Source organism: Serinus canaria, chromosome 1 (assembly GCF_022539315.1).
Source record: "Serinus canaria isolate serCan28SL12 chromosome 1, serCan2020, whole genome shotgun sequence".
In the NCBI taxonomy this organism is placed as follows: Eukaryota; Metazoa; Chordata; class Aves; order Passeriformes; family Fringillidae; genus Serinus; species Serinus canaria.
This window is the reverse complement of record NC_066313.1, coordinates 83831360-83845074: the sequence shown is the minus strand read 5'-3', so window position 1 is coordinate 83845074 and position 13715 is coordinate 83831360. Positions and strand designations below refer to the sequence as shown.

Below are 13715 nucleotides of genomic sequence, written 5' to 3'. Positions count from 1 at the left end.
TTAAGGGGAGATCCCTAAAGGAAATGGATTTTCCCACCCTTGATTCAGCTGGGGAGGAGAGGGGCAGTCACCTTGCACCTGTGAAGCAGCAGTAATCCTGCTTCTTGCATACTGTCACCTTTACAACAGAAGCTGTGCTGGTTTTTTAAGACTCTGACAGACAAGGAAGTAAGGCTGGCATTCCTCTTCTCTGTCCAAATGTTTGCCCCTCAAACATCTGCTGGCTTTGCCTGCACCATGAGAAGTGCTTGTGCCCTCTCCACAGAGTCACAAAAGAGGTAAATCCTGAGACTGAGGACCAAAATGAACCCAAGCAGCCTGTAAGCAACAAAGAGCTCTGGATAAATAGTGGGGTATCTGGTGTGGTGACCTTGCTGTCTCACTTTCAGGCTGGCAAACAGAACCATAAGATTGGCAAGCCATGGGACACTGAAGAGCACTTAGCACAAGACACAGAGATTTTATACAGGATGATAAATCCAGGAAAAAAACCTCCATTTTGGACAGAGGAACAGCACCTCATAGGCTGAGTTTTGTCAGCTTTGAAACACTTCACATATATGAAGTCAAGCATGATAATGCTACAAGCACTGCAGAAGGCAAAACACATCCCAGTCCCTATGTTCATGTGGAATAATATTCCTTACTATGCACTAAAAGGAATAGAAGAATAAGATTAGCCTTCTAGCAGGTTTTTTTTTGAAACCTGGCAAATACCATGACATTTTTCAGTTGCAAGGAGGAAGGGTGGGCTCTGCCCCTCCTCTCTCCATTCCATTTGTTTTGTGGTTCTATACCCACTTACAAAAAGTAACCTTTCCTGGTTGCCTATCCTGGCAACTCTGAAGTATTTACTGATGAAGTAGCACCTCTGTTTATGTGTTTCTTTCACCCTCTCTCCAGGTGGGATCTCAGCCTATAATGCAGCAGTTAACACAGTCCAGACCTATGACAAAATGGGTACTGGCAAAACATACAACTATGCCAAAGATGTGGATGTGAGAGCCAGGTTTTATAAGAAAAATGAATATTGAGATCTCTGAGTAATGATTAGATTTGAGGCTCTGATTGCATACTTTGCTTCTAATTAAAAACATTCAGAACTTCTCCTCCAAAACCAGTAAGAATGGGGCAGGACATCAAAGCCAGGAACAAGAACAAACTTGCAATGGGTTTTTTTCCAGCTAAGACTAAAAAAACTTAAAAGAGAACACACCTAATAGCCCAAAATGTAACTTACCTTCTGCCTCTAATTTTTATCTTACATCATGAGAATATTCAGAGTTTTCATCTGTGCCTGCAGAGATGAAGCAGCAGATTAATGCTGCAAGGAAGTTGTAACACTACTTAATAAGATTTTACCTGCCTTATATTTTATCTGTCAATACACATGTCTAACAGCTGTACAAAACAGCAGTGCCAGCTGTGGAGAGAGGCTGAGCTGTCCCTGTCAGAGGCTTTCAACGCCCACTGAGCAACCTCATCTGCCCTCAGTACTGGCCCTGTGTTGAGCAGGAGGTTGGACTAGAGACCAGTAAGGTACTTTCCAATCTGAACTTTGAAATCATTGTTAAGTTAGACTGTTTGTTCCCTACACAAAAAGGGAACAATAAGTCTCTTACCTGTGCTTCACAAAGATCTACATGGAGCATTACAAAGCTCCATAACTGAAAAGGTGTGGACACACACAGTGTTTGTGCACACTGCTTGTTCAGGTTTTAGTGTTTGACAGCAAATCTTGAGAGAATGTATGCTCATACAGAGAAGGTTTGGGATAGCAGACTGTGGGAGAGTGGGGCCCCTTAGGGGAAATACCATTTCAGAAACACCCAAACGTAGACATATATTAAAAAGTTAAAAAAAACCAATTTTCTTTTTCATTAGAACTGTCAGCTTGTCAATTAAACATCTCTGTAAAGATCTCTTGCAGCTGCATCTTACTCAGAAATAACAGCTACTATGTATTTTCCCTTCTCTCTGTGGGGTAGCCTGCAGTGTCCACAGTTTATCAGACACTTTTTTAGCTGTGAACGGTACTAAGCCTTTTCATTAACACAGGCCCTCCGGGATACCCTGCAGCACTTTTGTAGGCTGCAGCGAGATCCATACCCACATCCATAGACACAGCGTGTGGGATGGAGCTGGCAGAGCCCTCTGCTGGAAGCTGCCCAGGTTGCAGTGCCGCGGATGTGAATCCCGAACGTGCCTGGCAAGGCTGAGCCAGCCTGGCCCCGGTGATTTAGGACACCGATCCAGCCACAAGTCTTATTATTTGCTATCCACCAGCAGCAAGATCCATTTGCCTAATTTTCTGTGTCCTACTACTTGCACGACCTCTTTAAAGAATGCCCTATGTCTTGGATACACTACATATGTCCTTTAAAAGGGCTCTAATTCCAGCTTGTACCTCCCTGTGGGAATACGATCAACACCTTGCAGAGACTGCAGTTATAACACGCTGCAGCACAAGATGCTGTGCAGATGCTGGAAAAAAAGAGGAAGGTGAGAAAAGCAACATTAATTTATCTGAAAAATGATTAATTTATCTAAAAAGCAATTGATTAAATCACTTTACCCATGCTATTTTATTTCAGCTCAAATTCTCATTTCTGCCTTCAGCCTGTACACTCCTCAAACACCACACCTATCCTTTTCCCTCTGCATGGTGCCTCCACCTCTTATGTCCCTGTTCTGATATATCTCTTCCTTTGAACTCCTACAGGTGTTTACTGTTCTCTGCAAGCAGGCAAAAAGGATAAACACCAATTCTCAGTGACTGCATCCCTCTGATGTTCTCACAACATGCAGTCATTAAGATTAACTCCTCTTCAGTGTGTCTAATGTGGGAGAGACTCACAGCGTGTTAAATTACAGAATTTATCCTGACTGAAATGCAAACTACTTTATCATTTGATACAGCAGCAGCTTGCTAACTTTGGCCACAGTTCTTAAAACTGTAAATAAAACTACACACAGAGTAGTATTTTATAAGCTTGCAGCCCATAATTCTAACTCACACCAGAGGTTTGCTTCAGGGTCTCCACATTTCTAACGTCTGCCATTCTAAAAAAGGAAAAGCATCAACTTTCACATGGACTGAAGCTCTTAGGCTATTCTTACTGAATACTTAGGATCAGGGGATACAATGAACACAGCAAGTTTCCTGAAAGAAAAATCAGACAACTAATCAAGAGGTGAATAACTCCTGTTACTTCCAAATGAAGAGTTCACATGCTTTGTAAGCTACAGAAGCCAGAGGACAGTTTGCTAGGGAACAAGCATGAGATCTGGATAACCATGGTAAATCACTCTCCATGGACAGCCAGTCAATTCTCATGTGACAACTAAACAGAGGGCTTTTCAATTCCAATTCCAATTCCTTCCTCTGTGCAGTGAAAGTCCTGCAGTATTCCTGTAAATCTTTACTGCTAGCTGAGAAACGTCCTCACCATCATTAGCTAGAACTATTCTACTCACTTCTCTCCTTATTTGACTTTACCAATAAAGTCAAACTGTAAGAGAACTTACAGTTAGCCAAAAACTGAAGCAATCTAGCCACAAAATTAAAACACAAAGACAGAGAGCCTACAATTCATTTAATAATTCAGGTAACTATTAACAACATTGAATTTTGTATCTGTACACCTGCAATCCTTCTTTAAGTATCAGTACCACCTGACTGATGGTATTCATACCAGAGTAAGAATTTCTACTTTTCATACACAAACTCTCAACTGGGGATTTAAAGTATATTTTTTATAAAATCTAAATCCAACCAGCACACCTTAGGACTTAATTTCTTTCTGCTCCACAGGTTTCAGGCGCTTTTTAATGATAAGCTCTCCCCTGGGTGTCAAAAAGGTGCTGGACACTTCCTCCTCTGTTGGCAGCCCGTGGGGTAGCTTCAGTGGCTGTATTCTGCAGGCAAAAGAGTTTGCTTAGTGAAGTCCTGTGACTAGAAGGGAGTTACATTAGAGTTACATGTTCCATTAGAGTTACATGTTCCAAATAAACAAATAAATAAACAAACAGTTAACAAACCTTATCAGATGTTTAACAACTTTCAGTCTGGAATTCACAGAAGGGATATTTTTGTGCAATCTTGGCTGATGTGCCTACATAAGGGATAAAACAAGTTTTACAAATGTGTTGCCAAATCCCAAATCTTTGTTCACTGAACTTTGCACACTACCAGTACAAAAATAAACCACATTTGCAAACGTAAGATTTAGAGAAGTGCCATGCATCAAGAACAGACATAAAAATATGCAATCAAAACTTGATTCCAGTAAAAAGACAATTTCAGCTTTATTCCTACTTCACAATAAATGCATTTTTCTCCCAACTAAAAATACAGTTAAAAATACTGTAAATGTAAATACAAGAGTTTAGGGGCAAAACTGCTTTCTTTCACTTACATCTTAAATTGATCAAGCACACATTTTTTCTCTGTAATATAACACTGACTAGACAAATCTTTGCATAATGTGCAGTTGACCTGAAAAACTCAGATAAACACATCTTTGACACAAACTTTTACAGTTCTGAATTTAGAAGCCTTTTCACTGATAAATGAGTTTTATTTGCTTTCCTACAATTTCTGAATAATATGACCTGCAGAGACCTGAATTCAAAGTATTTACAAACCTATTATTTTAGAGGAATTCTCAGGGTAAAGTGCTCCTCAGGCAATGCAGCACAACACCATACAGAGATATTCTGAATTCTCACTAAAAGCACATTTACCACAAACATTCCTCTCAGCTCTTAAACACATCATCACCTTCTCAGATTGCTTTATGGCTGCCATAAATGTAATTCTGGTTTGTGATTGCAAAATGGAGGTCCTTATAAAACCCACCAACTTAGTGCTACAGTTCTGACATACACAAGTATAAAAAACAACAATCATACTTTCTCCAGTCCCAGATCACGTATTATCTTCTTTTCCCAATATGGGCGACCAATGACACTTTTTATTCTTGTAATAACATGGATTTTGTGGGGCTCCTCAGGATCACCTCCATACTTTTCATGATCTCCAGGCCGTGGCTGAAATACCTAGAACAGAAAGTTGACAAAACCAGAAGTTTTTTCCCCTAAATATCTGGTCATCAGTACTGCAGTTAACTACTGCCCAAAACATACTTCAATCTTGGTAAAACTTCTTAACATATTTTTCTTTTCAGGCAGTCAAAGCACCAACAAAGTGACCTCAAATTTAGCTTTTATAACATGAAATCAAACATATTTCTATAATGGCTTGCTGATATGTATAGTAACTCTAGAGTTTAGCCACAGAATGGCACAGAAATACACGGACAACACCCTGTACCAGCACAACACCTAATTCTCATGCAGTTTATCAGGGAGCCTGTGATCAGCCTCTGGTTGGCAAGTTTTTCCACAGGCTTTAAGAATGCTTTTAGGGAAGAGTCAACTGACACAAGATGGTGTCTCGCAAAAATAAACTAAAACTATAAATGCAAAAAATGTAAAGTGCAAGTCAAACACATACCGAGTCTGGAATATTCGACCGGGTAAAGAGACAACGAACCCACACCGGGGACGCCATCGCCTCCATCCTCTTTCCCAGCACCTGCAAGGAGAGGAGGGCATAACTTGTCTGCACTTTCCTTACAGCTATGAACACCTGCGAACAGATGACACAGCCAGAAGTCCCAGCCCCACTTGGATCCCCACCTTCCCAGCGGCCGCGGAGCCCCGAGCAGGATTCCCAGCTGGATCCAGCCCCACGAGACTCCGCTTGGATCCCTTTCCCGGAACCCCATCTGGATCCCCACTGTCCCGGAGGCTGCAAGTCTCAGCCCCAGCCCAGATTCCCAGATGGGTTCCCGTTCCCCCTCCCTCCGCTTCCCCCTGGATTCCCCCAGTCCCCAGCCCAGATCCTCACCTTCCCGGGGCCCGCAAGCCCCAGACCCGCTCGGCCGGCCGCGGCCGCCATCTTCGTGTGCACCCTTTGTCCCCGCCAGACACCGGTGCCGCGGCACTTCAGTTCCGAGAGGGCGGAAGGACAACGATGTGACACCTCCCCTCCGTTCCCCCGCCCAGTCCCCGCTCCCCGTCCCGTTCCAGTCGGGAGCCATCCGGTTCGTGTCCCCGTACCTGTCCATGTCGCGGGCGGGGAACGATGGCACTGCCGCGCTGGAGCGGGCCGGGGCGGAAACGTTGAAGCGGGCGGTGGAGCTGGACGCGGCGTCCCGGTTCCAGGAGTCGCTGGTGTGTTACCAGGAGGGCATCGACCTCCTGCTGCAGGCGATGAAAGGTACCGGGCTGGGCGGCGCCGTCGGGGCTCGGGGTGGCCCTGGGGACACAGGAGCAGTGCTGGACCCCGGCGTCCCACGGGGAGGGTGGGGGGGGGGTCGGCGGTCTCCTCCCGGGAGAGCCGGGCCGGGCAGGGCTCGGGAGGGCCGACCCCTGTGCTCAGCTGGCCCGTGACTTTCTGCGATTCACAGGCACGACTAACGAGGCGAAAAAGCACCGCTACCAGCAGAAGATATCCGAGTACCTGAGCAGAGCCGAGGACATTAAAGAACACATTAAGAAACAAGGTATAAATACCTAAATGGGGGGTACCGAGAGGAGGGAGCCAGGCCCTTTCCCGGTGGTGCCGATCACCAGGACATGGGGCAAAGGGCAGAAACTGATGCACAGGAAGAGGAAGAACTTCATCACTGTGCGTGAGACCGAGCACTGGAACAGATTGTCCAGAGACAGTGTGGAGTTTCCCTCTCTGGAGATACCCAAGAACTGTCTGGACACAATCCTGTCCATGTGCTCTGGGATGACTCTGCTTGAGGAGGTCGGACCAGATGTCCCGCTGTGATCCCTTCCAGCCTGACCCATTCTGTGATTCCATGAGCTGGGATGTACCGGACATACCCGTTTGCTTTTAAATGTTTTTTTCTGTTGTTACATGAATGTTTGATGAGTGAGGTGGTTTAACATGAGAATTATGTCCTGACCTCTACTTAAACAGTGATTTACTTTCCTTTCAGATAGCAAATACCATAAGCAAATCAGGATAGAAGAAAATGCAACAGGTTTTGGCTATGAAAAACTTTTCCAGGAGTACCTCACTGAGAATGTTTCTGAAGTTTGGGTGGAGGACCCATACATTCGCCAGGTTCATCAGGCAAGTAGATATTTGGTGTAACTGATAGAGATGTAGCCACTAGAGAAATTCCAAGCTACTAAATTAATAAAACTTTTTCAGTTGTATAACTTTCTACGATTCTGCGAGATGCTAGTTAAGGGGCCATGCAAGGTGAAAACAATCCACCTCCTCACTTCCTATGATGAGGTAAGTGTCTAGATTTTGAGCTCTATTTCCCTGTACTCAGATGATGCCACATACAAAACAAAATCTAAAAATACAGACTTGTTCCTAGATAGTTGAATGTAAGTAATTTTGTAAGTTTAGAGTTTTCTGGTTAACCAGTTCTGAGTAAGCAGAATCTTAAATTGAAATTTCTCTGAAAGTTTTGTTTTGGAAAATGTCATGAAAACCAAAGCATCTGTTGAGATGGGGTTTTTTGCTCTTCCAAAAGCTGTATTTGTCATTTTAGAGGCTTTCAGGAACTGAAATCTCTCAAACTATCACTGCACTTAATTTTGGCTCAAATAGTACATATCTGGTTTCCAAGGGCTGAGAGTGAGCTCATCCTCCACATCCCTCAGCAAATATACCTGTAGTCTGTCTGCTTTTTATCCTGTTTTTGAAACTGTAAATATGCCTTCATCCAAGTTACTTTCCTTTGGTTTACTTTGATACTGAAAAGGTTTTGAGTTTAAAGGTGTGTGAGTTTAAGAAGTGGTGACCAGAAGTAGAATATATCGTTAAAAAAAGAAAACTAAACCCCATCACATTACTTTTACTTTTGATAGGGTGGTGGGAGGAGTCAACAGATGACTGCCTTGGAAGAAATAAAACAGTCATTGAGTAATTATGGAGTAACACTGAATATTGACTTTTCGTCTTCAATACATGATCGAGAAATCAGGTGGGTGATATAAAAAATGACCAAATGGCAGTTATTTATTTGAACTCAAAACCATTTAACCCTTAAAAGTTAAATAGTTAACTTTTGAGATAATTACAGCTGTGGTTAACAAAGTAAAAGGCACTGGCCCTCTATGGATGAAATCAGCCCTCTGTAGTTCTGTATTTTCTAATTGTGAATATAGTATTAGTTGTCTCTATACAGAATGGTGTCTTCTGTGGTTCACACAGGTATTGGTGGCACTAGGAAGTAATTGTGATTGAAACAAGGAGCTTGTGCATCATGTGGATGTAACCTTTTTATTGTGCATTTTTCAAACAGATTCAACAATGGGTGGATGATTAAGATTGGAAGGGGTCTTGATTATTTTAAGAAACCACGGGTAAGGATGCTTTGACTTCTTTATTTAAGTTAAAATGAGCTCTTCATGGTGAGTATATGCTCACCATGTCAATTCTGTTCATTTCTGCAGGGTCTTTTCAGCATTGGATACTGTGACTTTGACTTGAGACCTTGTCGTGAAACAACAGTGGATGTCATTCTTACTAAACACACAAAGAAAATGTGATCAGAAATGACTGCTTTTAATAAGTGTTTTCATAAGCATAAAAATGTAAGATTGAAACATGCTGCTTGAGTCCAGCTGGTTGCCCACAGAAGCAACTCTTCTAAGTACTTAGTGCAGCACAGCTTTTAAAATGTATATGTTTTAGAATGTTTGAGACTTTCCAGTCTGAGAAAACAAAATGGTGTGATTCCTTCATTGTACTTCTTCTGTAATCCTAATTACAATCCATGTCTAAATTTTATCTTGATTTCATAACAGACCCTCAATAGTGTCTTTCAAAAGCTTCTATTATGTCATTTCTATTTTTACTGTTGATTTTGTCTTGAGCCTCTTTTGGATTTTATATCTTTAACTGACCACCCCACAATCATTGGAAGCTGAGCTCCCACATGTCCCCTTTCATAAGCAGTCTTATTTATTTCCTTTAATTCCTTTTTTCTACTCATGACTACTATTTTGCTGGGTTTTTGTAAATCCTGTACTACTTTATTTCCCAGACTTTACTAGTAATCCCAATTTTCACATTCCAGTTTCCAAGCTCTTTGCCTATGAAGTGGTAGTGTTCAGTACCCAGTCATTTTAGGGTTGTCTTATGTGTCTCTGCATAATGGATTTTGGACTGGGAAGGCTGCAAACAGCTGCAATCTCTTCCCTGGCACTCCTGTGTGTTCTTTTATTCTGTGATACATGACCATATACCTGATATCCATCTTTTGCATTAAGTGTGGAAAGGATGTGTGATCCTCTCTGAGTCTTACCCTCTGACTTTAAAGCCCAATGACTGGTTTTTCATGCCACTCTCAACTGCAGTAAGTATTTCGCTACTACTAAGGGAGTCCCGTAAAAAGAAAATTTAAGTTTTTTCAGAAGTTGGGTACCCTGAGTATCTCAGTTGCTCAGAGCATGGTGTGAATAATGCCAAGGTCATGTGTTTTATCCCTGTAAGGGCCATTCACTTAAGAGCTGGACTTGATCCTTGTGGGTTCCTCAAAATATAAAAAGTCCCTCAACTCAAAATATTCTGCAATTCTTAGTTATGTGCTATTTAGAATAAAGACAAAGTCTTCCCTTGTCATTCCTTCAGCCTTTGGAAACCAGAACGTATTACCAGACATGCTGCACCTTTTTTTTTTCCTTATACAAGTGTTCTTTGTTAGCAAGAATCTGCCCAAGTCATACAATCTGACATAAAAAACAGGCAGTGGCCTCTTTTTCAGGTCCCATCAAAATCTTTTCAGCCTCAGGACTGACATGTGCCTTACACTTTCTGCCTTGTAAAACAATAGGCCTCTATATTCTAGTAGCATGTTTATTGCTAGAAATTTTTTTGTTTCCTATATTTATTTTTCTTGATGGTTGGTGTATTCCATTATCTTTTTTTTCCCCTTAATGTACTTTATTATTTCATCTTCTGTCATCTAATGCTGCTATTCTTTTCCTCTTGTTTCTAACAACAAATCTATTCCACAGCAGTCAATAGGAAATGGAGCTGGTCTTTGCCTTGCTTTCTGGGTCACAATTAGCCAGTGGGCTGCCTTCTTTATCCTTTCTCATAATAATGTTTCAGCTTTGCAGTGTTGCCTCAGCAAAATGATTACTATATGTGCCACAGAGCTGTGTGCTATTAGTCATTCCCCCAAACATTCCATAGGAATTCCCTGGTTTGCTGCTCTGATACGAAGTTTCTAGTCACTTGTGAATTTTATTCAGTTGTGTATAATATATGCCTATTTTTATGGGAATAAAGGTTATTTTTTTATTATTTGTAGCTTTAGTAATCTGTTTGATTTCTTCACAACATCAGGAAATTCAAGGAAGCTGTGTAATGCCTCATAGATCCAGCCATATTCTGGAGAAGGCTCACTGTAAATACAGTAATTTCCCATATGTGAAGCTTTGTGTTTTTTAACCTAGTCCAGCAATTTCAAATGTAGAGAATCACAGAATTAACTAGGCTGGAGAAGACCTTTGAGATCATCAAGTCTTACCTGTGACCTAGCATCACCTTGTCAACTAGAGCATGGCACTGAGTGCCACATCCAGTCTTCTTAAACACCTCCAGGGAAGGTGACTCCAACACCTCCCTGGGCAGCCATTCCAATGCCCAATCACTCTTTCTGTGAACAATTATTTCCTAATGCCCAGCTTAAACTTCTCCTGTTGCTGCTTGAGGCTGTGTCCTCTTGCCCTGTCACTGGTTATCTGGGAGAAGAGCCCAAACCTCACCTGGCCACAGCCTCCTTTCAGGTATCTGTTCTGACCTAATCAAAATTGCATTACACTTTTTCTTCAACAACAGTGAAATACATCTTGAGCCTTTTTTCCATGGGTTTACTATATAGGTATATATCATCTACTATATAGCTATTATTTAACAAAAAAAACTGTCACTTTCAGTTCATTGTTGCCTTTTGTGGGAAAATCTGCTAGGTGGTAACATAAGGAAACTCTTTCTCCTAGATCTGTATTTGCATTTTCGAGTGTTTAGCTTTGATACCAGTACCCATGGCAGGAGGGACTCCCAGCTTTGTGCCAGGCACAAGAACAGAGGAAGCACGTGTGGCCTCCCAGTTAACCTCTTCTGTCCTCATCACATAAACCCCCACACTGAACTTGCTAATCTTCCCCTGCTCTTGCACATGCATGGACAAAGCCCTAACTCAGGCTGGACCTACAGTGATTCACTACACAGTGGTGAGCTGAGCTCACTGCAGTGCTTGTACAGCAGAGGCACAGGGGCACCAGCACTCTACAAGAAAGAACTTTGAATCAGAAACCAGGGAACACACCTCTCCACACAGCTCAGGGGCTGTGACACAGCCTTTGGGCTACTGTCCACAAGGAGCAGGATGCAGGCTGGGGCATCCAGTGCAGCAGCATAACACCAGTTTACACCTACCCCATTCCATCTGTGACAGCCATTTGTATCTTCTCTGCTACAGGGCCACTTTGGGATGTCCCCACCATTTTCCCTGCTTCAAGCAGCAATGATGTCTTGTCAGCAGTGGTTTCAATCCTACAGTTTGGGAACATCAGGTGCAGGCAGCGTGAAATTTGATTGTAAAATTAAATAAAAGCACAAGATTGAACAGTTTGTTTTCTACAAGCTGAATTTTTCTCTTACTAGTGATTGTTTTAATTTTGTTTTCAATACATTAAATAAAAAAGCAGCAGAAGTTTAACTTACATTTTCAAAATGCAAGTCACATTAATCTTATTATATTCTCACAAAGTAGACTCCACCTGGTGTGCAACTCATCATCTTGTGGACACACTCTTAGCAACGTTGTCACTAGCGTAGTGGTTTCATTTGGGCAAAACTTACTGCCAGTAAGACTCTTGACTAGTTCACTGTACAGTCCTGGTGGCAGCCACTGCTCTGGCAGATCAATGTTACAGACTTCAATTCTTCCATGCTTTACATCCATGTTTACTTTAACGTCAAGAATGGAATCTTTATAGACCATGTTAAGACATGTGCTAACGCTGAACTTTGGTGTCTTTCCATACACCCATTCCCAGGTTTGTAGTTCATTAGTTTTGTCACTAATTCCAGGAAGCAGAGTCTCATCAGCTGGATTTATTAAGGTGATATGGTGATCTATCTGGTGTTGCACAGCATATTCTTTAGCAATGGCATCCAGGAGCATCTCAGAAGTTAAACTAGGATCCTCTTCAAAGAGATTTTTCACCAAGGCAGGCACGCTAGGAGTGGCATTGCTCTTTAGCCCTTTAAAAGGACTTTTTAGCACAGAAGATAAAACAAACTTATCTGCATTGCAGAGTAAGGTACAGTGGTGATAAGCACTTGTCCTTCCCAGCTTTGCAGCAGTGCCTGAGATTTTGTATTGCCTGTCTAGCAAGATGTCATACCTGTCAGTGACATGTACATCTAACTGGGGTCGCAAGGCTTTCAGTGCCTTCACAACGAGCTTCAGGTTTTCCATTCGTTCATATTTTTTTCTGGTTGTGAAGAAAGTCAAATTGACATTGCCTAAGTCGTGATAAACTGTTCCTCCTCCACTTCTTCTCCTGGCTAGTTTTATATTTTTTTGCCTCAATAGCCTGAGGTTGCATTCCTGCCAGGGATTCTGATGTCTCCCTATTACCACGGCAGGGGAATTTCTCCAAAGGAAAAGGACCTGTTGCTTCTCTAAATCCATGTGGTCATGGATCCAATCTTCCACAGCTAGATTTTGGTAAACATCATTAGAAACAGATTGTATAATAAGACCTCCACTAGCTGTGCTCCAGAAGCAAGCTTTTGGTGTCCTGAGGACGCAGGACAGCCAAAGGCAGTTCTTTAACGACTGGAGCACCATGTTTTTAAAAACTGCACAGCGCATGGAAGGAATGCCTGCTCTGCTAATGCTGAATGCGGCAGGAGCGCAGCCGGCTCCTGTGACAGAACTGAAAGGCCAGTGGTGGGCATGAGACAGTCATGCTCTTCGCACAGCAGCACGCCAGTTCCCAGGCACGGTGCTCCTCCGGTGATGCCGCTCAGACCCCGGCGGGAGACTCACAGGACATCCGGGGGTGTCACAGCAGCTGCTCCTCGCATCCCTGCTGCCTGAAAAACCAAGGGAAGAAACGGAATGTGTATTATCCCCTCATCAAAGCAGCCTTGCCAATTCGGTCTCACTTCGCGTAGTCCAGCTTTGTTAAGATTTTCTGCCTTTTCCATGGGGTTCCCGGCGCGGCGTCCCCTCAGCCCCCGACGCCGCGCCTCCGCCCGCACGGCCCCGCCGGGCGCCCTGCGCTACTCACGGCGGGGAGCGGAGCGCTTCCAGCGCCCGCCCGTGCCCCTGGGGACTCCTCGGAACCGGCGGCATCGGGAGCGCCTTCCGCTTCCCGGGTGAGAGGTGCTGGGGGCGGGCGCTGCGCCTGCCGTGCGGCGGGGAGGGCTGAGGGCGGCGGCGGAGAGGGCCGGGGGCGGCGGGCTGCGAGCGCGGCCTGGTGCTCGGTGAGCGGCGGGGTCCCGCCTGTCCCAGCGCAGGCAGCCACGGCTCCGGGGATGGAGCTGGGGAGAGCGGGAATGACCAGGTCACAGAATCATAGAGCCGGTCGGGTTGGAATGGACCACAGCGGGACGCTGGTCCAACCTCCTGCTCAAGCAGGGTCAT

At 43.6% G+C, this 13715-nt stretch overlaps 5 protein-coding genes across 9 annotated transcripts in view; 2 read left to right on the top strand and 3 right to left on the bottom strand.

Annotated features, from left to right (window-relative positions):
- LYG2 (lysozyme g2) overlaps positions 1 to 1230 on the top strand; it is an 8893-nt gene extending 7663 nt beyond the window's left edge. The window contains exons 2-4 of the mRNA XM_050976651.1: positions 390 to 525; positions 740 to 747; positions 867 to 1230. Coding sequence (XP_050832608.1) covers positions 390 to 525; positions 740 to 747; positions 867 to 1034 — 312 coding nt within the window. The 3' untranslated portion in view covers positions 1035 to 1230. The remainder of the gene's footprint in view (positions 1 to 389; positions 526 to 739; positions 748 to 866) is intronic.
- The window catches only part of MRPL30 (mitochondrial ribosomal protein L30), a 15352-nt gene extending 9110 nt beyond the window's left edge, over positions 1 to 6242 (bottom strand). The window contains exons 1-6 of one of the 3 annotated variants that reach the window (XR_001989701.3): positions 5915 to 6066; positions 5519 to 5599; positions 4915 to 5061; positions 4042 to 4115; positions 3785 to 3918; positions 1241 to 1297 (exon numbers count right to left, since the gene is read on the bottom strand). Coding sequence is in view for 2 of the 3 variants with exons in the window: in XM_009085404.4 (XP_009083652.1) it covers positions 3786 to 3918; positions 4042 to 4115; positions 4915 to 5061; positions 5519 to 5599; positions 5915 to 5965 (486 nt within the window). In the remaining variant the exon portion in view is untranslated. Of the gene's footprint in view, positions 1 to 1240; positions 1298 to 3579; positions 3919 to 4041; positions 4116 to 4914; positions 5062 to 5518; positions 5600 to 5914; positions 6067 to 6126 lie in introns of those variants that run through there. The other 2 variants (XM_009085404.4, XM_030235013.2) reach the window with 2 other exon arrangements.
- Positions 6133 to 10360, top strand: MITD1 (microtubule interacting and trafficking domain containing 1). Of its 2 annotated transcripts, XM_009085403.4 has the most exons (7): positions 6133 to 6286; positions 6477 to 6572; positions 7020 to 7156; positions 7238 to 7324; positions 7909 to 8024; positions 8346 to 8406; positions 8497 to 10360. In XM_009085403.4, exons 1-7 carry the CDS (start codon positions 6133 to 6135, stop codon positions 8590 to 8592), a joined length of 747 nt encoding a protein of 248 aa, XP_009083651.1. In that variant the 3' UTR covers positions 8593 to 10360. The 2 variants fall into 2 exon arrangements, with proteins under 2 accessions (XP_009083651.1, XP_050830578.1); XM_050974621.1 differs by lacking the exon at positions 7238 to 7324.
- LIPT1 (lipoyltransferase 1) lies at positions 9955 to 13449 on the bottom strand. Of its 2 annotated transcripts, none has more exons than XM_050974606.1 (2): positions 11780 to 13353; positions 9955 to 11608 (listed from the first exon to the last, which is right to left on the bottom strand). In XM_050974606.1, the coding sequence occupies exon 1, from the start codon at positions 12936 to 12938 to the stop codon at positions 11796 to 11798; it is 1143 nt and encodes a 380-aa protein (XP_050830563.1). In that variant the 5' UTR covers positions 12939 to 13353; the 3' UTR covers positions 9955 to 11608; positions 11780 to 11795. The 2 variants fall into 2 exon arrangements, with proteins under 2 accessions (XP_050830563.1, XP_009083650.1); XM_009085402.3 differs by lacking the exon at positions 9955 to 11608 and adding an exon at positions 13360 to 13449 and having other exon boundaries at positions 11671 to 13162.
- On the bottom strand, positions 13356 to 13715 carry LOC103812636 (serine/arginine repetitive matrix protein 1). The gene has a single exon (XM_009085707.2). It carries the CDS (start codon positions 13713 to 13715, stop codon positions 13356 to 13358), a length of 360 nt encoding a protein of 119 aa, XP_009083955.2.